General features: G+C 49.1%; 1 protein-coding gene across 1 annotated transcript in view; it reads left to right on the top strand.

Annotated features, from left to right (window-relative positions):
• The window catches only part of LOC140723714 (NACHT, LRR and PYD domains-containing protein 12-like), a 39,345-nt gene extending 16,327 nt beyond the window's left edge, over window positions 1-23,018 (top strand). The window contains exons 7-9 of the mRNA XM_073038269.1: window positions 17,793-17,879; window positions 22,523-22,693; window positions 22,847-23,018. Of these exons, the coding sequence (XP_072894370.1) occupies window positions 17,793-17,879; window positions 22,523-22,693; window positions 22,847-23,018 (430 nt within the window). The remainder of the gene's footprint in view (window positions 1-17,792; window positions 17,880-22,522; window positions 22,694-22,846) is intronic.
• Window positions 23,019-23,205: the final 187 nt, after the last annotated feature.

Below are 23,205 nucleotides of genomic sequence, written 5' to 3'. Positions count from 1 at the left end.
CCATAACCCTCCAGTCCTCTCCCATCCATGTATCTATCCAATTTATTCTTAAAGCTTAAGAGTGAGTCCATATTTTCCAAATCAGATGGCAGCTCGTTCCACACTCTCACCACCCTCTGAGTGAAGAAGTTCCTCCTAATGCTCCCCCTAAACCTTTCCCCTTTCACACTGAAGCCATGTCTTCTCATTTGTATCTCTCCTAATCTATGCCTATTCGCATTTACCCTGTCTATACCCTCATAATTTTGTAAACCTCTATCAAATCTCCCCTCATTCTTCTACGCTCCAAGGAATAAAGTCCTAACCTGTTCAATCTTTCCTTGTAACTCAACTCCTGCACACCCAGCAATATCCTAGTAAGTCTTCTCTGCACTTTTTCAAACTTACTGATATCCTTCCTACAGTTCGGTGATCAGAGCTGCACACAATACTCCAAATTTGGCCTCACCAATGCCTTATACAACCTCACCATAATATTCCAACTCCTATACTCAGTACTTTGATTTATGAATGCCAGGCTGCCAAAAGCCTTTTTTACAACCCTGTCCACCTGTGACGCCACTTTCAGGGGCTTATGTATCTGAACCCCCAGATCCCTCTGTTCCTCCGCACTCTTCAGTGCCCTACCATTATTGTGTATGTCGTACCTTGATTTGTCCTTCCAAAATGGAACACCTCACACTTGTCTGCATTAAATTCCATCTGCCATTTTCTGGCCAATTTTTCCAGTTGGTCCAGATCCCTCTGCAAGCTTTGAAAGCCTTCCTCGCTGTCCACAACGCATCCATCTTAGTGTCATCCACAAACCTGCTGATCCAATTTATCAAATTATCATCGACATCATTGATATAGACAACAAACAACAATGGTCCCAGCACAGATCCCTGAGGCATACCATTAGTCACAGGTCTCCAGTCTGAGAAGCAATCATCCACTACCACTCTCTGTCTTCTCCCACACAGCCAATTCGAATCCAGTTTACAACCTCTCCATGGATACCTAGTGTCTGAACTTTCTGAACTAACCTCTTACGTGGGACCTTGTCAAAGGCCTTACTAAAGTTCATGCAGACAACATCCACAGCCTTTACTTCATATGCATTCTTGGTAACCTCCTCGAAAAACACTACAAGATTCATTAAACATGATCTACCACACACAAAGCCATGTTGACTATCTTTAATCAGCCCTTGGTTGTCCAAATCCTTGTATATCCGATCTCTCAGAACACCTTCTGATAATTTACCTACTACTGATGTCAGGCTCACTGGCCTGTAATTACCTGGTGTACTTTTGGAGCCTTTTTCAAACAACGGAACTACATGAACTACCCTCCAATCCTCCGGCACCGCACCCGTGGCTGAGGACATTTTAAATATTTCTGCCAGGGCCCCTGCAATTTCTACACTAGTCTCTCTCAAGGTCTGAGGAGATATCATGTCAGGCCCGGGGGATTTAACTACCTGTATTCACTGTAAGGCAGCAAGCAGCTCCTCCTCTTTAATCTCTATATGATCCATGACACTACTGTTTGTTTGCCTTAATTCCATATCCGCTATGCCAGTTTCCTGAGTAAACACTGATGCAAAAAACCTGTTTAAGATCTCCCCCATCTCGTGAGGCTCCACACATAGACGACCACTCTGATCTTCTAGGGGAACAATTTTGTCCTTTACTATCCTTTTACTCTCAATATACTTGTAGAAACCCTTTGGGTTTACCTTCACATTATCTGCCAAAGCAACCTCATGTCTCCTTTTTGCCTTCCTGATTTCCTTCTTTAGTATTCGCTTACATTTTCTATACTCTTCAAGTACCTCATTTCTTCCTTGCTGCCTATACCTGCTAAACACCTACTTAACCAGATCACCAATATCACTTGTAAACCAAGGTTCCCTATGCCTGTTAACTTTGCCTTTAATCCTGGCAGGAACATGCAAACTCTGCACTCTCAAAATTTCACCCTTGAAGGCGTTCCACTTACTAAACACATCCTTGCCAGAAAACAACTTAACCCAATCCACACTTCCCATATCCTCCCTCTTTTCCACAAAATTGGTCCTTCTCCAATTCAGAACCTTAACTGGTGGATGAGTCCTATCCTTATCCATAATTATCTTGAAACTAATGACATTATGGTCACTGGACCCAAAATGTTTGCTTACATATACTTCTGTCACCTGACCTGTCTGGTTCCCTAATAGGGGATCAGGTACTGCACCCTCTCTCGTTGGTACCTCAATATATTGATTTAGAAAACTTTCCTGAACACATTTGACAAACTCCACGCCATCTAACCCTTTCTCAGAGTGGGCATCCCCGTCAATATGTGGAAAGTTAAAATCCCCTACGATTACAACTTTCTGTTTCTTACATTGGTCTGCTATCTCTCTACAGATTTGCTCCTCCGATTCTCTCTGACTATTGGGCGGTCTATAATACAACCCTATTCGTGTGGTCGCACCTTTCCCGTTCCTCAGCTCCACCCATACGGCCTCTGTAGACGAGTCCTCTGGGCAGTCCCGTCCATGCACAGCTGTGATATTCTCCCTGACTGGTAATGCCACTTCTCCCCCTTTCATCCCTCCGCCCTATCACCTCTGAAACAACGGAAACCCGGAACATGAAGCTGCCAGTCCTGCCCCTCCTGCAACCAAGTCTTACTAATAGCAATAATGTCGATATCATTATCGTGCCAATCCACGCACTAAACTCATCTGCCTTACCTACAATACTCCTTGCATCAAAATAGATGTACCTGAGAACATTTCTATCACGTACAAACCATTGATATCTGTCTATACAAGCAGTCCTCGCATGACCCTTATCCTCCTCCACCTCACTATGTGCTCTAACACTCTGGTTCCCCTCCCCCTGCAAACTAGTTTAAAACCCCCGGAGCAGAACTTGTTAACCTACCGGCTAGGATGCTAGTCCCCTCCAGTTCAGGTGCAAACTGCCCAATTCAAACTGGTCCCACCTCCCCTGGAAGAAAGCCCAATTGTCCAGAAACATGAACCCCACCCTCATGCACCATCCCCTCAGCCACATATTTACTGCATTATCTTCCTATTTCTAGCCTCACTAGCACGTGGCACGGGAAGCAATCCACCTGTGGGATCTCACTTTTCCATCCCCCTTTCATCCTCTGGGCTCTCTGTTCCCACTCCACCTTCCTGCTGTTGGATCTCTCCTCAGCATCCCCCTTCCTCGTCTGGGATCTCTCTTCCCCATCCCCCTTCCTTCTGTTGGATCTCTATTCCCCATCCCCCTTCCTCCTGTTGGATCTCTCTTCCCCATCCCGCTTCCTTCTGTGGGATCTCTCATCCCCATCCCCCTTCCTGCCGTGGGATCCCTCTTCCCCATCCCCCTTCCTTCTGTGGGATCTCCCTTCCCCAGTCCGTCCTGCTGTGGGATCTCTCATCCCCATCCCCCTTCCTGCTGTGGGATGCCTCTTCTCCATACACCTTCCCCCTGTGGGATCTCTCTCCCCCATCGACTTCTTCCTGTCAGATCTCTCTTTGGCATGCCCCATTGTCCTGTGGAATTTCACTTCCCCAACCCCCTTCCTCCTGTGAGATTTCTCTTCCCAATCCCACATCCTCCTGTGGGAACTCTCTTCCACATCCCTCCTCCTCCTAGCCAATCTCTCAACCCCTTCCCGCGTCATCCTGTTTAATCTCTCTCTATATCCCCTTCCTCCTGTGGGATCTCTCTTCCCCATCCCCCTTCCTCCTGTGGGATCTCTCTTCCCCATTCCCCTTCCTCCTGTGGGATCTCTCTTCCCCATCCCCCTTCCTCCTGTGGGATCTCTCTTCCCCATTCCCCTTCCTCCTGTGGGATCTCTCTTCCCCATCCCCCTTCCTCCTGTGGGATCTCTCTTCCCCATCCCCCTTCCTCCTGTGGGATCTCTCTTCCCCATCCCCATTCCTCCTGTGGGATCTCTCTTACCCATGCCTCATCCTGCTTGTGGGATCTCTCTTCCCCATCCCCCTTCCTCCTGTGGGATCTCTCTTCCCCATCCCCCTTCCTCCTGTGGGATCTCTCTTCCCCATCCCCCTTCCTCCTGTGGGATCTCTCTTCCCCATGCCTCATCCTGCTTGTGGGATCTCTCTTCCACACTCCCATGCCGCCTGTGGGATCTCCCTTCCCCATCCCTCTTCCTGCTGTGAGATCTCTCTACCCATCTCCCTTCCTCCTGTGGGCTCTCTGTTCCCTATACAACTTCCTCCTGTGGGATCGCTCATCACCAGCTCCCTTCCTCCTGATGAATCTCTCTTCCCCATCCCCATTCCTACAGAGGAATCTCTCTTCTCCACCCCTCATGCTCCTGTGGGATCTCTCTTCCGCATCCCCTTTCACCCTCTGGGGCCTCTGTTCCCATCCCACTTCCATCTGTTGGATCTGTCTTCCCCAACTCCCTTCCTCCTGTGGGATTTAAACTCCCCACCCCTTTCTTCCTGTGGGATCTCTCTTCAATATCCCATTTCATACAGTGGGATCTCTCTTCCCCATCTCCCTTCCTCCTATACATCTCTCTTCCCCATTCCCCATCCTCTTGTGGGATCTCTCTTCCCCATCCCCCTTCCTCCTGTGGGATCTCTTTTCCCCATCCCCTTACTCCTGTAGGGCCTTGTTTCGAATACCTGCCACTTCCTGTCGGATCGCTCTTTGGCATGCCCCATTGTCCTGTGTAATTTCTCTTCCCCATCCCCCTTCCTCCTGTGAGATTTCTCTTCCCAATCCCACATCCTCCTGTGGGAACTGTCTTCCACATCCCTCCTCCTCCTGGCCGATCTCTCAACCCCATCCCCCTTCATCCTGGTTAATCCCTCTCTCTCCTTCCCCCTTCCTCCCATGGGATCTCTCTTCCCCGTCCCCCTTCCTCCTGTGGGATCTCTCTTCCACATCCCCCTTCCTCCTGTGGGATCTCTCTTCCCCATCCCCCTTCCTCCTGTGGTTTCCCTAATCCCCATCCCCCTTCATCCTGTGGGATCTCTCTTTCACACCCCCCTCCTCCTGCGGGACATCTCTTCCACATCCCTCCTCCTGGCCGATCTCTCAACCCCTTCCCCCTTCATCCTGTTTAATCCCTCTCTCTTCTCTCCCCTTCCTCCCATGGGACCTCCCTTCACCATCCCCTTCTTCCTGTGGGATCTCTCTTCGCCAACCCCCTTCCTCCTGTGGGATCTCTCTTCCCCTTCCCACATCCTCCTGTGGGACATCCCTTCCCCATCTCCCTCCTGTGAGATCTCTCTTCCCCATCCCCCTTACTCCTGTGGGGTCTCTCTTCCCCATCCCCTTCCTCCTGTGTGATCCCTTCCTCCTTTGGGTTCTCTCTTCCCCATCCCTCTTCCTCCTGTGGGATCTCACTTCCCCATCCCCTTCCTCCTTTGTGATCTCTCTTTCCCATCCCCATTTCGCCTGTGGGAACTCTCCTCCCCATAGAATCATAAAATCATAGACCACTACAGCACAGAAAACAAGCCATTCAGTCCTTCTAGTCTGTACCAAAACCTTATTCCGCTAGTCCCATTGACCTGCACCCAGTCCATAACCCTCCAGTCCTCTCCCATCCATGTATCTATCCAATTTATTCTTAAAGCTTAAGAGTGAGTCCATATTTTCCAAATCAGATGGCAGCTCGTTCCACACTCTCACCACCCTCTGAGTGAAGAAGTTCCTCCTAATGCTCCCCCTAAACCTTTCCCCTTTCACACTGAAGCCATGTCTTCTCATTTGTATCTCTCCTAATCTATGCCTATTCGCATTTACCCTGTCTATACCCTCATAATTTTGTAAACCTCTATCAAATCTCCCCTCATTCTTCTATGCTCCAAGGAATAAAGTCCTAACCTGTTCAATCTTTCCTTGTAACTCAACTCCTGCACACCCAGCAACATCCTAGTAAGTCTTCTCTGCACTTTTTCAAACTTACTGATATCCTTCCTACAGTTCGGTGATCAGAGCTGCACACAATACTCCAAATTTGGCCTCACCAATGCCTTATACAACCTCACCATAATATTCCAACTCCTATACTCAGTACTTTGATTTATGAATGCCAGGCTGCCAAAAGCCTTTTTTACAACCCTGTCCACCTGTGACGCCACTTTCAGGGGCTTATGTATCTGAACCCCCAGATCCCTCTGTTCCTCCGCACTCTTCAGTGCCCTACCATTATTGTGTATGTCGTACCTTGATTTGTCCTTCCAAAATGGAACACCTCACACTTGTCTGCATTAAATTCCATCTGCCATTTTCTGGCCAATTTTTCCAGTTGGTCCAGATCCCTCTGCAAGCTTTGAAAGCCTTCCTCGCTGTCCACAACGCATCCATCTTAGTGTCATCCACAAACCTGCTGATCCAATTTATCAAATTATCATCGACATCATTGATATAGACAACAAACAACAATGGTCCCAGCACAGATCCCTGAGGCATACCATTAGTCACAGGTCTCCAGTCTGAGAAGCAATCATCCACTACCACTCTCTGTCTTCTCCCACACAGCCAATTCGAATCCAGTTTACAACCTCTCCATGGATACCTAGTGTCTGAACTTTCTGAACTAACCTCTTACGTGGGACCTTGTCAAAGGCCTTACTAAAGTTCATGCAGACAACATCCACAGCCTTTACTTCATATGCATTCTTGGTAACCTCCTCGAAAAACACTACAAGATTCATTAAACATGATCTACCACACACAAAGCCATGTTGACTATCTTTAATCAGCCCTTGGTTGTCCAAATCCTTGTATATCCGATCTCTCAGAACACCTTCTGATAATTTACCTACTACTGATGTCAGGCTCACTGGCCTGTAATTACCTGGTGTACTTTTGGAGCCTTTTTCAAACAACGGAACTACATGAACTACCCTCCAATCCTCCGGCACCGCACCCGTGGCTGAGGACATTTTAAATATTTCTGCCAGGGCCCCTGCAATTTCTACACTAGTCTCTCTCAAGGTCTGAGGAGATATCATGTCAGGCCCGGGGGATTTAACTACCTGTATTCACTGTAAGGCAGCAAGCAGCTCCTCCTCTTTAATCTCTATATGATCCATGACACTACTGTTTGTTTGCCTTAATTCCATATCCGCTATGCCAGTTTCCTGAGTAAACACTGATGCAAAAAACCTGTTTAAGATCTCCCCCATCTCGTGAGGCTCCACACATAGACGACCACTCTGATCTTCTAGGGGAACAATTTTGTCCTTTACTATCCTTTTACTCTCAATATACTTGTAGAAACCCTTTGGGTTTACCTTCACATTATCTGCCAAAGCAACCTCATGTCTCCTTTTTGCCTTCCTGATTTCCTTCTTTAGTATTCGCTTACATTTTCTATACTCTTCAAGTACCTCATTTCTTCCTTGCTGCCTATACCTGCTAAACACCTACTTAACCAGATCACCAATATCACTTGTAAACCAAGGTTCCCTATGCCTGTTAACTTTGCCTTTAATCCTGGCAGGAACATGCAAACTCTGCACTCTCAAAATTTCACCCTTGAAGGCGTTCCACTTACTAAACACATCCTTGCCAGAAAACAACTTAACCCAATCCACACTTCCCATATCCTCCCTCTTTTCCACAAAATTGGTCCTTCTCCAATTCAGAACCTTAACTGGTGGATGAGTCCTATCCTTATCCATAATTATCTTGAAACTAATGACATTATGGTCACTGGACCCAAAATGTTTGCTTACATATACTTCTGTCACCTGACCTGTCTGGTTCCCTAATAGGGGATCAGGTACTGCACCCTCTCTCGTTGGTACCTCAATATATTGATTTAGAAAACTTTCCTGAACACATTTGACAAACTCCACGCCATCTAACCCTTTCTCAGAGTGGGCATCCCCGTCAATATGTGGAAAGTTAAAATCCCCTACGATTACAACTTTCTGTTTCTTACATTGGTCTGCTATCTCTCTACAGATTTGCTCCTCCGATTCTCTCTGACTATTGGGCGGTCTATAATACAACCCTATTCGTGTGGTCGCACCTTTCCCGTTCCTCAGCTCCACCCATACGGCCTCTGTAGACGAGTCCTCTGGGCAGTCCCGTCCATGCACAGCTGTGATATTCTCCCTGACTGGTAATGCCACTTCTCCCCCTTTCATCCCTCCGCCCTATCACCTCTGAAACAACGGAAACCCGGAACATGAAGCTGCCAGTCCTGCCCCTCCTGCAACCAAGTCTTACTAATAGCAATAATGTCGATATCATTATCGTGCCAATCCACGCACTAAACTCATCTGCCTTACCTACAATACTCCTTGCATCAAAATAGATGTACCTGAGAACATTTCTATCACGTACAAACCATTGATATCTGTCTATACAAGCAGTCCTCGCATGACCCTTATCCTCCTCCACCTCACTATGTGCTCTAACACTCTGGTTCCCCTCCCCCTGCAAACTAGTTTAAAACCCCCGGAGCAGAACTTGTTAACCTACCGGCTAGGATGCTAGTCCCCTCCAGTTCAGGTGCAAACTGCCCAATTCAAACTGGTCCCACCTCCCCTGGAAGAAAGCCCAATTGTCCAGAAACATGAACCCCACCCTCATGCACCATCCCCTCAGCCACATATTTACTGCATTATCTTCCTATTTCTAGCCTCACTAGCACGTGGCACGGGAAGCAATCCACCTGTGGGATCTCACTTTTCCATCCCCCTTTCATCCTCTGGGCTCTCTGTTCCCACTCCACCTTCCTGCTGTTGGATCTCTCCTCAGCATCCCCCTTCCTCGTCTGGGATCTCTCTTCCCCATCCCCCTTCCTTCTGTTGGATCTCTATTCCCCATCCCCCTTCCTCCTGTTGGATCTCTCTTCCCCATCCCGCTTCCTTCTGTGGGATCTCTCATCCCCATCCCCCTTCCTGCCGTGGGATCCCTCTTCCCCATCCCCCTTCCTTCTGTGGGATCTCCCTTCCCCAGTCCGTCCTGCTGTGGGATCTCTCATCCCCATCCCCCTTCCTGCTGTGGGATGCCTCTTCTCCATACACCTTCCCCCTGTGGGATCTCTCTCCCCCATCGACTTCTTCCTGTCAGATCTCTCTTTGGCATGCCCCATTGTCCTGTGGAATTTCACTTCCCCAACCCCCTTCCTCCTGTGAGATTTCTCTTCCCAATCCCACATCCTCCTGTGGGAACTCTCTTCCACATCCCTCCTCCTCCTAGCCAATCTCTCAACCCCTTCCCGCGTCATCCTGTTTAATCTCTCTCTATATCCCCTTCCTCCTGTGGGATCTCTCTTCCCCATCCCCCTTCCTCCTGTGGGATCTCTCTTCCCCATTCCCCTTCCTCCTGTGGGATCTCTCTTCCCCATCCCCCTTCCTCCTGTGGGATCTCTCTTCCCCATCCCCCTTCCTCCTGTGGGATCTCTCTTCCCCATCCCCATTCCTCCTGTGGGATCTCTCTTACCCATGCCTCATCCTGCTTGTGGGATCTCTCTTCCCCATCCCCCTTCCTCCTGTGGGATCTCTCTTCCCCATCCCCCTTCCTCCTGTGGGATCTCTCTTCCCCATCCCCCTTCCTCCTGTGGGATCTCTCTTCCCCATGCCTCATCCTGCTTGTGGGATCTCTCTTCCACACTCCCATGCCGCCTGTGGGATCTCCCTTCCCCATCCCTCTTCCTGCTGTGAGATCTCTCTACCCATCTCCCTTCCTCCTGTGGGCTCTCTGTTCCCTATACAACTTCCTCCTGTGGGATCGCTCATCACCAGCTCCCTTCCTCCTGATGAATCTCTCTTCCCCATCCCCATTCCTACAGAGGAATCTCTCTTCTCCACCCCTCATGCTCCTGTGGGATCTCTCTTCCGCATCCCCTTTCACCCTCTGGGGCCTCTGTTCCCATCCCACTTCCATCTGTTGGATCTGTCTTCCCCAACTCCCTTCCTCCTGTGGGATTTAAACTCCCCACCCCTTTCTTCCTGTGGGATCTCTCTTCAATATCCCATTTCATACAGTGGGATCTCTCTTCCCCATCTCCCTTCCTCCTATACATCTCTCTTCCCCATTCCCCATCCTCTTGTGGGATCTCTCTTCCCCATCCCCCTTCCTCCTGTGGGATCTCTTTTCCCCATCCCCTTACTCCTGTAGGGCCTTGTTTCGAATACCTGCCACTTCCTGTCGGATCGCTCTTTGGCATGCCCCATTGTCCTGTGTAATTTCTCTTCCCCATCCCCCTTCCTCCTGTGAGATTTCTCTTCCCAATCCCACATCCTCCTGTGGGAACTGTCTTCCACATCCCTCCTCCTCCTGGCCGATCTCTCAACCCCATCCCCCTTCATCCTGGTTAATCCCTCTCTCTCCTTCCCCCTTCCTCCCATGGGATCTCTCTTCCCCGTCCCCCTTCCTCCTGTGGGATCTCTCTTCCACATCCCCCTTCCTCCTGTGGGATCTCTCTTCCCCATCCCCCTTCCTCCTGTGGTTTCCCTAATCCCCATCCCCCTTCATCCTGTGGGATCTCTCTTTCACACCCCCCTCCTCCTGCGGGACATCTCTTCCACATCCCTCCTCCTGGCCGATCTCTCAACCCCTTCCCCCTTCATCCTGTTTAATCCCTCTCTCTTCTCTCCCCTTCCTCCCATGGGACCTCCCTTCACCATCCCCTTCTTCCTGTGGGATCTCTCTTCGCCAACCCCCTTCCTCCTGTGGGATCTCTCTTCCCCTTCCCACATCCTCCTGTGGGACATCCCTTCCCCATCTCCCTCCTGTGAGATCTCTCTTCCCCATCCCCCTTACTCCTGTGGGGTCTCTCTTCCCCATCCCCTTCCTCCTGTGTGATCCCTTCCTCCTTTGGGTTCTCTCTTCCCCATCCCTCTTCCTCCTGTGGGATCTCACTTCCCCATCCCCTTCCTCCTTTGTGATCTCTCTTTCCCATCCCCATTTCGCCTGTGGGAACTCTCCTCCCCATAGAATCATAAAATCATAGACCACTACAGCACAGAAAACAAGCCATTCAGTCCTTCTAGTCTGTACCAAAACCTTATTCCGCTAGTCCCATTGACCTGCACCCAGTCCATAACCCTCCAGTCCTCTCCCATCCATGTATCTATCCAATTTATTCTTAAAGCTTAAGAGTGAGTCCATATTTTCCAAATCAGATGGCAGCTCGTTCCACACTCTCACCACCCTCTGAGTGAAGAAGTTCCTCCTAATGCTCCCCCTAAACCTTTCCCCTTTCACACTGAAGCCATGTCTTCTCATTTGTATCTCTCCTAATCTATGCCTATTCGCATTTACCCTGTCTATACCCTCATAATTTTGTAAACCTCTATCAAATCTCCCCTCATTCTTCTATGCTCCAAGGAATAAAGTCCTAACCTGTTCAATCTTTCCTTGTAACTCAACTCCTGCACACCCAGCAACATCCTAGTAAGTCTTCTCTGCACTTTTTCAAACTTACTGATATCCTTCCTACAGTTCGGTGATCAGAGCTGCACACAATACTCCAAATTTGGCCTCACCAATGCCTTATACAACCTCACCATAATATTCCAACTCCTATACTCAGTACTTTGATTTATGAATGCCAGGCTGCCAAAAGCCTTTTTTACAACCCTGTCCACCTGTGACGCCACTTTCAGGGGCTTATGTATCTGAACCCCCAGATCCCTCTGTTCCTCCGCACTCTTCAGTGCCCTACCATTATTGTGTATGTCGTACCTTGATCTGTCATTCCAAAATGGAACACCTCACACTTGTCTGCATTAAATTCCATCTGCCATTTTCTGGCCCATTTTTCCAGTTGGTCCAGATCCCTCTGCAAGCTTTGAAAGCCTTCCTCGCTGTCCACAACGCATCCATCTTAGTGTCATCCACAAACCTGCTGATCCAATTTATCAAATTATCATCGACATCATTGATATAAACAACAAACAACAATGGTCCCAGCACAGATCCCTGAGGCATACCACTAGTCACAGGTCTCCAGTCTGAGAAGCAATCATCCACTACCACTCTCTGTCTTCTCCCACACAGCCAATTCGAATCCAGTTTACAACCTCTCCATGGATACCTAGTGTCTGAACTTTCTGAACTAACCTCTTACGTGGGACCTTGTCAAAGGCCTTACTAAAGTTCATGCAGAAAACATCCACAGCCTTTCCTTCATATGCATTCTTGGTAACCTCCTCGAAAAACACTACAAGATTCATTAAACATGATCTACCACACACAAAGCCATGTTGACTATCTTTAATCAGCCCTTGGTTGTCCAAATCCTTGTATATCCGATCTCTCAGAAAACCTTCCGATAATTTACCTACTACTGATGTCAGGCTCACTGGCCTGTAATTACCTGGTGTACTTTTGGAGCCTTTTTCAAACAACGGAACTACATGAGCTACCCTCCAATCCTCCAGCACCGCACCAGTGGCTGAGGACATTTTAAATATTTCTGCCAGGGCCCCTGCAATTTCTACACTAGTCTCTCTCGAGGTCAGAGAAAATATCATGTCAGGCCCAGGGATTTATCTACCTTTATTCACTGTAAGGCAGCAAGCAACTCGTCCTCTTTAATCTCTATATGTTCCATAACACTACTGTTTGTTTGCCTTAATTCCATATCCGCTATGCCAGTTTCCTGAGTAAACACTGACGCAAAAAACTTTTTAAGATCTCCCCCATCTCGTGAGGCTCCACACATAGACGACCTCTCTGATCTTCTAGGGGAACAATTTTGTCCTTTACTATCCTTTTACTCTCAATATACTTGTAGAAACCCTTTGGGTTTACCTTCACATTATCTGCCAAAGAAACCTCATGTCTTCTTTTTGCCTTCCTGATTTCCTTCTTTAGTATTCGCTTACATTTTCTATACTCTTCAAGTATCTCATTTGTTCCTTGTGGCCTATACCTGCTAAACACCTACTTAACCAGATCACCAATATCACTTGTAAACCAAGGTTCCCTATGCCTGTTAACTTTGCCTTTAATCCTGGCAGGAACATGCAAACTCTGCACTCTCAAAATTTCACCCTTGAAGGCGTTCCACTTACTAAACACATCCTTGCCAGAAAACAACTTAACCCAATCCACTCTTCCCATATCCTCTCTCATTTCCACAAAATTGGCCCTTCTCCAATTCAGAACCTTAACTGGTGGATCAGTCCTATCCTTATCCATAATTATCTTGAAACTAATGACATTATGGTCACTGGACCCAAAATGTTTGCTTACGTATACTTCTGTCACCTGACCTGTCTGGTTCCCTAATAGGGGATCAGGTACTGCACCCTCTCTCGTTGGTACCTCAATATATTGATTTAGAAAACTTTCCTGAACACATTTGACAAACTCCACGCCATCTAACCCTTTCTCAGAGTGGGCGTCCCCGTCAATATGTGGAAAGTTAAAATCCCCTACGATTACAACTTTCTGTTTCTTACATTGGTCTGCTAACTCTCTACAGATTTGCTCCTCCAATTCTCTCTGCCTATTGGGCGGTCTATAATACAACCCTATTCGTGTGGTCGCACCATTCCCGTTCCTCAGCTCCACCCATATGGCCTCTGTAGACGAGCCCTCTGGGCTGTCCCGTCCACGCACAGCTGTGATATTCTCCCTGACTGGTAATGCCACTTCTCCCCCTTTCATCCCTCCGCCCTATCACCTCTGAAACAACGGAAACCCGGAACATGAAGCTGCCAGTCCTGCCCCTCCTCCAACCAAGTCTCAATAATAGCAATAATGTTGATATCATTATCGTGCCAATCCACGCCCTAAACTCATCTGCCTTACCTACAATACTCCTTGCATGGAAATAGATGCACCTGAGAACATTTCTATCACGTACAAACCATTGATATCTGTCTATACAAGCAGTCCTCGCATGACCCTTATACTCCTCCAGCTCACTATGTGCTCTAACACTCTGGTTCCCCTCCCCCTGCAAACTAGTTTAAAACCCCCGGAGCAGAACTTGCTAACCTACCGGCAAGGATGTTAGTCCCCCTCCAGTTCAGGTGCAAACTGTCCAATTCGAACATGTCACACTTCCCCTGGAAGAAAGCCCAATTGTCCAGAAACATGAACCCCTCCCTCATGCACCATGCCCTCAGCCAAGTATTTAGCTGCATCATTTCTAGCCTCACTAGCCCGTGGCAGGGGCAGCAATCCTCCTGTGGGATCTCACTTTCCCATCCCCCTTTCATCCTCTGGGCTCTCTGTTCCCACTCCCCCGTCCTTCCAACTGTTGGATCTCTCCTCAGCATCCACCTTCCTCCTGTGGGATCTCTCATCCCCATCCCCCTTCCTTCTGTGGGATCTCTCTCCCCCATCCCCATTCCTCCTGTCGGTTCTCTCTCCCCCATCCCCCTTCCTCCTGTGGCATCTGTCATCCCGATCCCCCTTCCTCCTGTGGGATCTCTCACTCCCATCCCCCTTCCATCTGTGGGATCTCCCTTCCCCATTCCTTCCTCTTGTGGGATCCCTCTTCCCCATCCCCCTTCCTTCTGTGGGATCTCCCTTCCCCATTCCGTCCTGCTGTGGGATCTCTCATCCCCATCCCCCTTCCTGCCGTGGGATCTCTCTTCTCCATACACCTTCCTCCTGTGGGATCTCTCTCCCCCATCGACTTCTTCCTGTCGGATCTCTCTTCCCCATCCCCCTTCCTTCTGTGGGATCTCCCTTCCCCATTCCGTCCTGCTGTGGGATCTCTCATCCCCATCCCCCTTCCTCCTGTGGGATCTCTCTCCCCCATCGACTTCTTCCTGTCGGATCTCTCTTTGGCATGCCCCATTGTCCTGTGGAATTTTACTTCCGCAACCCCCTTCCTCCTGTGAGATTTCTCTTCCCAATCCCACATCCTCCTGTGGGAACTCTCTTCCACATCCCTCCTCCTCCTAGCCAATCTCTCAACCACTTCACGCTTCATCCTGTTTAATCTCTCTCTATATCCCCTTCCTCCTGTGGGATCTCTCTTCCCCATCCCCCTTCCTCCTGTGGGATCTCTCGTCCCCATCCCCCTTCCTCCTGTGGGATCTCTCTTCCCCATCCCCCTTCCTGCTGTGAGATCTCTCGACCCCCATCCCCCTTCCTCCTGTGGGATCTCTGTTCCCTATACACCTTCCTCCTGTGGGATCTCTCATCACCAGCTCCCTTCCTCCTGATGAATCTCTCTTCCCCATCCCCATTCCTACAGTGGAATCTCTCTTCTCCACCCCCCATGCTCCTGTGTGATCTCTCTTCCACATCCCCTTTCACCCTCTGGGGCCTCAGTTCCCACCCCACTTCCATCTGTTGGATCTGTCTTCCCCAACTCCCTTCCTTCTGTGGGATTTAAACTCCCCACCCCTTTCTTCCTGTGGGATCTCTCTTCAATATCCCATTTCCTACAGTGGGATCTCTCTTCCCCATCCACCTGACCCCCGTGGGGGCTCTGTTTCCATCCCTCCACTTCTTACGGGATCTTGCTTCGCCATTTCCCTTCCTCCTGTACATCTCTCTTCCCCATTCCCCATCCTCTTGTGGGATCTCTCTTCCCCATCCCCCTTCGTTCTGTGGGATCTCTCTTCCCAATCCCCTACATCGGATGGGATCTCTCTTCCCCATCCCCCTTCCTCCCGTGGCATTTATTTTCCCCATCACTCTTCCTCCTATGGGATCTCTCCTATTCATCCCCCAACCTCCTGTATGATCTCGCTTCCCCACCCACTTCCTCCTGTCCCATCTCTCGTCCCCATGCCTGATCATCCTATGGGATCTGTATTCCCCATTCCCATTCCTTCTGTGGGATCTATTGTCACCACCCCACTTCCTTCCGAGGGATTGCTCTTCCCCATCCCACTTCCTCCTGTGGGTCATCATAATACCCCCTCTTCCTGTGGGATCTGACGTCCCTCCACATGTATCTCTCTTCCCCATCCCACATCCTCCTGTCAGATCTCTCGTCCCCATTCTCCTTCCAACTGTGGGATATCTCCTCCCCACCATCTTTCTTCCTAGGGATATACCTTCCCCAATCCCCTTACTTCTGTGGGATCTCTATTCCCCATCCCCTTCCACCTGTGCACTCTCTGCTCCCCATCAACATCCTGCTGTGGGATCTCTCTTCCCCACCCCCCATCCACCTGTGGGATCTTCCTTCCTCATCCCCCTTCATCCTCTGGGATCTCTTTTCCCCATCCCCCTTCCTCCTGTGGGATCTCTCTGCCCCATCCCCCTTCCTCCTGTGGAATCTCTTTTCCCCATCCCCTTACTCCTGCAGGGCCTTGTTTCGAATACCTGCCACTTCCTGTCGGATCTCTCTTTGGCATGCCCCATTGTCATGTGAGATTTCTCTTCCCAATCCCACATCCTCCTGTGGGAACTGTCTTCCACATCCCTCCTCCTCCTGGCCGATCTCTCAACCCCATCCCCCTTCATCCTGGTTAATCCCTCTCTCTCCTTCCCCCTTCCTCCCATGGGATCTCTCTTCCCCATCCCCCTTCCTCCTGTGGTTTCCCTAATCCCCATCCCCCTTCATCCTGTGGGATCTCTCTTTCACACCCCCCTCCTCCTGCGGGACATCTCTTCCACATCCCTCCTCCTGGCCGTTCTCTCAACCCCTTCCCCCTTCATCCTGTTTAATCCCTCTCTCTTCTCTCCCCTTCCTCCCATGTGACCTCCCTTCCCCATCCCCTTCTTCCTGTGGTATCCCTTCCCATCCCCCTTCACCCTGCAAGTTCTCTCTTCCCCTTCCACATCCTCCTGTGGGATCTCTCTACCCCATCCCCCTTCCCCCTGCGAGTTCTCTCTACCCCATCCCCCTTCACCCTGCGAGTTCTCTCTTCCCCTTCTCACATCCTCCTGTGGGACATCCCTTCCCCAACTCCCTCCTGTGGGATCTCTCTCCCCCATCCCCCTTCCTCCTGTGGGATCTCTCTTCTCCATCCCCCTTCCTCCTGTGGGGTCTCTCTTCCCCATCCTCCTTCCTCTTGTGGGATCTCTCTTCCCCTTCCCCCTTCCTCCTGTGGGATCTCTCTTCCCCATCCCCCTTCCTCCGGTGGGATCTCTCTTCCCCATCCCCCTTCCTCCGGTGGGATCTCTTTTCCCCATCCCCCTTCCTCCGGTGGGATCTCTCTTCCCCATCCCCCTTCCTCCTGTGGGCTCTCTCTTCCCCATCCCCCTTCCTCCGGTGGGATCTCTCTTCCCCATCCCCCTTCCTCCGGTGGGATCTCTCTTCCCCATCCCCCTTCCTCCAGTGGGATCTCTCTTCCCCATCCCCCTTCCTCTGGTGGGATCTCTCTTCCCCATCCCCCTTCTCCTAGTGGGATCTCTCTTCCCCACTCCTATTCCTCCTGTGGTTCCTCTGTTCCATGTCCCCACTTCCTGAGGTATCTCTCCTACTCATCCACCATCCTCCTGTATGATCTCCCTTACACGTCCCCCCTCTTCCTATCAGATCTCTCTTGCCCATGCTCCTTCCTCCTGTGGGATTTATCTTCCCCACTCCCTTTCTTCCTGTGGGATCTCTATTCACCATCCCTTTAGCTCGGTTGGGTCTATTTCACTGTGTCCCATTGACATTTCTGCATTTCTGTCAGGAACATTTTGTTTAGCCATCTGGAAATGAGAGAGAATATGTGGAGTTTACAGGGTCACACCGACAGACTAAATTACCGACATTTGGTGAATACGCTGGAGCTGGTCAGTGAGGGACATTGATAGTGATGGGAACTCCGATCAGTGATTTACTGAAGAGTTTAATGTTTCCTGAAATATCCAAGTGAGAGAAATTCCCCCAAACCCACAGTTTGAATCACTTTGTTCATCAATCTGTCTGTTTGTGTTTAGACTTGGGCAGAATGACCTGGGAGATTCAGGAGTGAAACTGGTGTCTACGGCTCTGAGGAACCCTGAGTGTAAAATACAGAAACTGGAGTAAGTACCAGACTGTGGGAGATTGTGTTTACAGTCACTGGGTGTCTGACACTGAACATTAATGTGATCAGTAGAAACAAAGAAACATAGAAAACATACAGCACAATACAGGCCCTTCGGCCCACAACGCTGTGCCGAACATGTTTTTACTTTAGAATTACCTCGGTTTTACCCATATCACTCCATGTTTCTAAGCTCCATGTAGCCTTCCTGGAGTTTAAAGATCCGATCATTTCCGCCTCCACCACCGCCGCCAGCAGCCCATTCCACGCACTCACCACTCTCTGTGTAAAAAAAACTTACCCCGACCTCTCCTCTGTACCTACTTCCAAGCACCTTAAAAACTATGCCCTCTCATGTTAGCCAGTTCAGCCCTGGGGAAAAGCCTCTGACTATCTACATGATCAATGCCTCTCATTATCATGTACATCTCTACCAAATCACCTCTCATCCTCCGTCACTCCAAGAGAAAAGGCCAAGTTCACTCAACCTATTCTCATAAGGCATGCACCACAATCCAGGCAACATCCTTGTAAATCTCCTCTGCACCCTTTCTATGGTTTCCACGTCCTCCCTATAGTGAGGCGACCAGAACTGAGCACAGTATTCCAAGTAGGGTCTGACCAGGGTCCTGTATAGCTGCAACATATAACCATATAACAATTACAGCACGGAAACAGGCCATCTCGGTCCTTCTAGTCTGTGCTGAACGCTTACTCTCTCCTAGTCCCACTGGCCCGCACTCAGCCCATAATCCTCCTTTCCTTTCCTGTCCATATACCTATCCAATTTTACTTTAAATGACAAAATCGAACCTGCCTCTACCACTTCTACTGGAAGCTCGCTCCACACAGCTACCACTCTCTGAGTAAAGAAATTCCCCCTCGTGTTACCCTTAAACTTTTGCCCCCTAACTCTCAAATCATGTCCTTTTGTTTGAATCTCCCCTACTCTCAATGGAAAAAGTTTATCCACGTCAACTCGATCTATCCCCCCTCATGATCTCTCAACTGTTAAACAGTACCTCTCGATTCTTAAACTCAATCCCACGACTGATGAAGGCCAATACACTGTATGCCCTTTTAACTACAGAGTAAACAGCATAGCATCTTTGAGTGTCCTATGTACTCGGACCCCAAGATCCCTCTGATCCTCCACACTGCTAAGAGTCTTACCATTAATACTATATTCTGCCATCATATTTGACCTACCAAAGTAAACCACTTCACACTTATTTGGGTTGAACTCCATCTGCCACTTCTCAGCCCAGTTTTGCATCCTATCAATGTCCCATTGTAAACTCTGACAGCCCTCCACACTATCCACAACACCCCCAAGCTTTGTGTCATCATCATATTTACTAACCCTACCCTCCACTTCCTCATCCAGGTCATTTATAAAAATCACAAAGACTTGGGGTCCCAGAACATATCTCTGAGGCACGCAACTGGTCACCGGCCTCCATGCAGAATATGACCCGTCTACAACCACTCTTTGCCTTCTGTGGGCAAGCCAGTTCTGGATCCACAAAGCAATGTCCCCTTGGATCCCATGCCTCCTTACATTCTCAATAAGTCTTGCATGGTGTACCTTATCAAATGCCTTGCTGAAATCAATATACACTGCATCTTCTTCCTTCCTTCATCAATGTGTTTAGTCACATCCTCAACAAAATCATTCAGACTCGTAAGGCACAACCTGCCTTTGACAAAGCCATGCTGACTATTCCTAATCATATTTTGCCTCTCCAGATGTTCATAAATCCTACCTCTCAGGATCTTCTCCATCAACTTACCAACCACTGAAGTAAGACCCACTGGTCTATAATTTCCTGGGCTATCCCTACTCCCTTTCTTGAATAAGTGAACAAGATTCGCAACCCTCCAATCCTCCGGAACCTCTCATGTCCTCATTGATGATGCAAAGATCATCGCCAGAGGCTCAGCAATCTCTTCCCTCGCTTCCAACAGTCGCCTGGTGTACACCTTTTCCGGTTGCGGTGACTTATCCAACGTGATGCTTTCCAAAAGCTCCACCACATATTTCTTAATATCTACATTCTCAAGCTTTTCAGTCCACTGCAAGTCATCCCTACAATTGCCAAGATCCTTTTCCGTCATGAATACTGAAGCAAATGGTTCATTAAATATCTCCGCTATTTCCTCCGGTTCAATACGCTCTTTTCCATTGTCCACACTTGATTCGTCCTATTCTGTCACGTCTTATCCTCTTGCTCTTCACATACTTGCAGAATGCTTTAGGGTTTTCCTTAATCCTGTCCGCCAAGGCCTTCTCATGGCCCCTTCCAGCTCTCCTGATTTCATTCTTAAGCTCCTTCCTGCTAGCCTTATAATCTTCCAGATTCATATCACTACCTCGTTTTTGAACCTTTTGTAAGCTCTTCTTTTCTTCTTGACTAGATTTACAACAGCCTTTGTACATCACAGATCTTGTCCCCTACCATCCTTTCCCTGTCTCATTGGAACGCACCTTCTCAGAACCCCATGTAAATATCCCTTGAACATTTTCTACATTGCTTCGGTACTATTCTCTGACAACATCTGTTTCCAATTCATGCTTACAAGTTCCAACCTGATAGCCCCATAGTTCCCCTTACTCCAATTAAAGGTTTCCCTAACTTAACTGACCCATACCTCTCTAAAGGTGTGGTAAAAGAGACAAAATTGTGATCACTATCTCCAAAATGCTCTCCCACTGAGAGACCTGACACCTGACCAGGTTCATTTCCCAATAGCAGATCAAGTACAACCTCTCCTGTTGTAGGCTTATCTACATATTGTGTCAGAAAACCTTCCTGAACACACCTAACAAACTCCGCTCCATCTAAACCCCTCACTCTAGGGAGATACCAATCAATATTTGGGAAATTAAAATCTCACACCTCAACAACCCTGTTATTAAAACTCCTTTCCAGAATCTGTCTCCCTATCTGCTCCTCGATATCCCTGTTACTGTTGGGTGGTCTATACAAAACACCCAGTAGAGTTATTGACCCCTTCCTGTTCCTAACTTCCACCCAGAGATGCCGTAGTGTCCTCCTTTTCTGTAGCCATGACACTATCTCTGATCAACAGTGCCAGGTCCCCACCTCTTTTGCCTCCCTCCCTGTCCTTTCTGAAACAATTAAATCCTGGCACTTGAAGTAGCTATTCCTGCCCCTGCACCATCCTAGTCTCTGTAATGGCCACCACATCATATCTCCGAGAGCTGATCCACGCTCTAAGCTCATCCGTTTTATTCATCATACTCCTTGCATTAAAATAGACACATCTCAAACCATCGGACTGAGTGCCTCCTTCTCTATCACCCGCGTATCCTCCCTTTCACACTGTCTCCAAATTCTCTCTATTTGTGAGCCAACCTCCCTCTCCTCCATCACATCAATTTGGTTCCCTCCCCCCAGCAATTCTTGTTTAAACTCTCCCCATTAGCCTTAGCAAACATTCCTGCCAGGATATTGGTCCTCCAGGGATTCAAGTGCAACCCATCCTTTTTGTGCAGGTCACTCCTGCCCCAAAAGAGGTCCCAATGATCCAGAAATCTGAATCCCTGCATCCTGCTCCAATCCCTCAGTCAATGCGTTTATCCTCCACCTCATCCTAATCTTATTCTCACTGTCACGTGGCACAGGCAGTAATTCCGGGATTACTACCTCTGAGGTCCTGCTTCTCAACTTCCTTCCTAACTCCCTGTAGTCTACTTTCAGGACCTCTTCCCTTTTCCTATGTCACTGGTACCAATATGTACCACGACCTCTGGCTGTTCTCTCTCTCACCGCAGGATATCTTGGACGTGATCAGAAACATCCCAGACCCTGGCACCTATGAGGCAAACTACCATCCGAGTTTCCTTCCTGCCACCACAGAATCATCTGTCTGACCCCCTGACTATAGTCCCCTATCTCTGCTGCCTTCCTCTTCCTTTCCCTGCCCTCCTGAGCCACAGGGCCAGACTCTGTGCCAGAGGCACTGACACTGATGCTCCCCAACCCATAGGCCACCCCCCCTCCGGCAGTACTCGAACAGGAGTATTTATTGTCAAGGGGTACAGCCACAGGGGTACTCTCTAGTATCTGCTTATTGCCCGTCCCTCTCCTGACTGTGACCCACTTCTTCAGTCTCCCGTGTCCCCGGTGTGACCACCTGCCTGTAACTCCTCTCTATCACCTCCTCACTCTCCCTGACCAGACGAAGGTCATCGAGCTGCATCTCCAGTTCCCTAACTCGGTCCCTAAGGAGCTGCAGCTCGACACACCGGGTGCAGATGTTGCCGTCCAGGAGGCTGGGAGTCTCCAGGATCTCCCACATCTGACACCGAGCACAGAAAACCAGCCTCACACACATACTCTCTGTCTGTATTGTAAACAGATAACCTACCTCGCCTCGACCCTTTATCGCCGAAGCACCGTTGAGCCAAAGCCTTCCTACTCTGTCTCCCGCTCCTCTGACGCTCGCTCTGTAAATCTGTCCTCCTTTTAAACACTTCCCGCTGTTCTCACTGGCCGACTTGCGCAGTCGTGCTGAAGAAAAAAAAATCAGTAATTGTGTTACTGATAAACACTGGGGATTTGTACCGTCTCCTGTCTCTCCGTGACCTTCACCCTCACTCTCTCTCATCTCCAGGCTGAGGGGTGTCGGTCTCACAGATTCTGGTGCCGAGGATCTCGTCTCCGCTCTCAGTACAATCCCATCACTGACGGACCTGAACCTGAGTTATAATGAACTGGGAGATTCAGGAGTGAAACTGGTGTCTGCGGCTCTGAGGAACCCGGAGTGTAAAATACAGACACTGGTGTAAGTACCAGACTGTGGGAGATTGTGATTAGTCACTGGGTGTCTGACACTGAACATTAATGTGATCAGTAATTGTGTTACTGATAAACACTGGGGATTTGTACCGTCTCCTGTCTCTCTGTGTCCTTCACCCTCACTCTCTCTCATCTCCAGGCTGTTCCGTGTCGGTCTCAGAGATTCTGGTGCCGAGGATCTCGTCTCCGCTCTCAGTACAAAACCATCACTGACGGATCTGCACCTGAGATTTAACTCGCTGACAGACCGATCTGTCCCCGCTCTCCGCCGCCTCATACTGACCCACCCGAGTCTGGGGTGGATCCGGTGAGTGTTTGTGTTAATGTTCAATGTGATAAAATATCAGCGGATCCGCGGGTTTTCTGGTGATATTTGTCTATTGATGAGTGTTGTTGAAACATTAACCCCAGATCCCCTGTCACTGACACTGTTGTGTAATCTGTTTATTTCATCTTTATTCTCCCATCTGTTTCAGGCTGGGGTACAATCGGTTCAGT

This window comes from Hemitrygon akajei, unplaced genomic scaffold, assembly GCF_048418815.1.
Source record: "Hemitrygon akajei unplaced genomic scaffold, sHemAka1.3 Scf000129, whole genome shotgun sequence".
Classification (NCBI taxonomy): Eukaryota; Metazoa; Chordata; class Chondrichthyes; order Myliobatiformes; family Dasyatidae; genus Hemitrygon; species Hemitrygon akajei.
This window is presented reverse-complemented; position numbering and strand designations above follow the sequence as displayed.